Source organism: Eimeria mitis, genomic scaffold (assembly GCF_000499745.2).
Source record: "Eimeria mitis Houghton genomic scaffold, Emh_scaff1248, whole genome shotgun sequence".
NCBI lineage: Eukaryota > Apicomplexa > Conoidasida > Eucoccidiorida > Eimeriidae > Eimeria > Eimeria mitis.
In genome coordinates, this window is record NW_013568428.1 from 6,473 (window position 1) to 7,133 (window position 661).

At 58.2% G+C, this 661-nt stretch overlaps 1 protein-coding gene across 1 annotated transcript in view; it reads left to right on the plus strand.

Moving 5' to 3' along the window:
* Positions 1 to 661, plus strand: part of EMH_0032880 (uncharacterized protein) — a gene marked incomplete at both ends in the record, with an annotated part of 4,178 nt that overhangs the window by 2,246 nt on the left and 1,271 nt on the right. Inside the window, one exon of the mRNA XM_013494682.1 lies at positions 128 to 377. Within this exon, the coding sequence (XP_013350136.1) occupies positions 128 to 377 (250 nt within the window). The remainder of the gene's footprint in view (positions 1 to 127; positions 378 to 661) is intronic.

Below are 661 nucleotides of genomic sequence, written 5' to 3' on the forward strand. Positions count from 1 at the left end.
AGCTACACGATCCCGTCTGCTCCAGCTGTCTCCACCCCACTGCAGCAGCACAGCAGCAGCAGAACCAGCTGCTGCTGCTGCTGCTGCTGCTGCAATACAATATATAACATTCCGTGGCTAACCAAAGGGGACGACAGCAGCAGCAACAGCAGCAGCAACAGCAGCAGCAACAGCAGCAGCAGCAGCAGCAGCAGCAACCGTCGTCGGCTGCGTTAGACAGAGATGCAGCAAGCAGCAAAGCAAAGCAAAAGGCTGCTGCAGCTAATGAGGAGGCAGAAGCAGCAGCAGCAGCAGCAGCAGCAGCAACAGCAGCAGCGGCAGCAACAGCAGCAGCAGCAGCAGGAACTTCGTATGCACTGAGAGTGCAGCTAGCACAGGTCTTGTGCTGCAAGGAGTAACAGCAGCAGCAGCAGCTGCTGCTGCAGCAGCAACACCAGCAGCTGACCCAGCAGCTGCAGCAGCAGCAGCAGCAGCTAACTCCTTTACAGCAACAACAGCAGCAGCAGCAGCAGCAGCAGCGATGAGCCCTGTCTTGAGAGGTAGCCCCTGCAGCAGCAGCCCGGGGGATTGCTGCTGCTGCACTGCTAGCAGCAAAGAAGCAGCTTGCTGCTGCTGCTGCAGTTGCTTCTGCTGCAGCAGGGACTGTAGTTGCTGCTTAGAC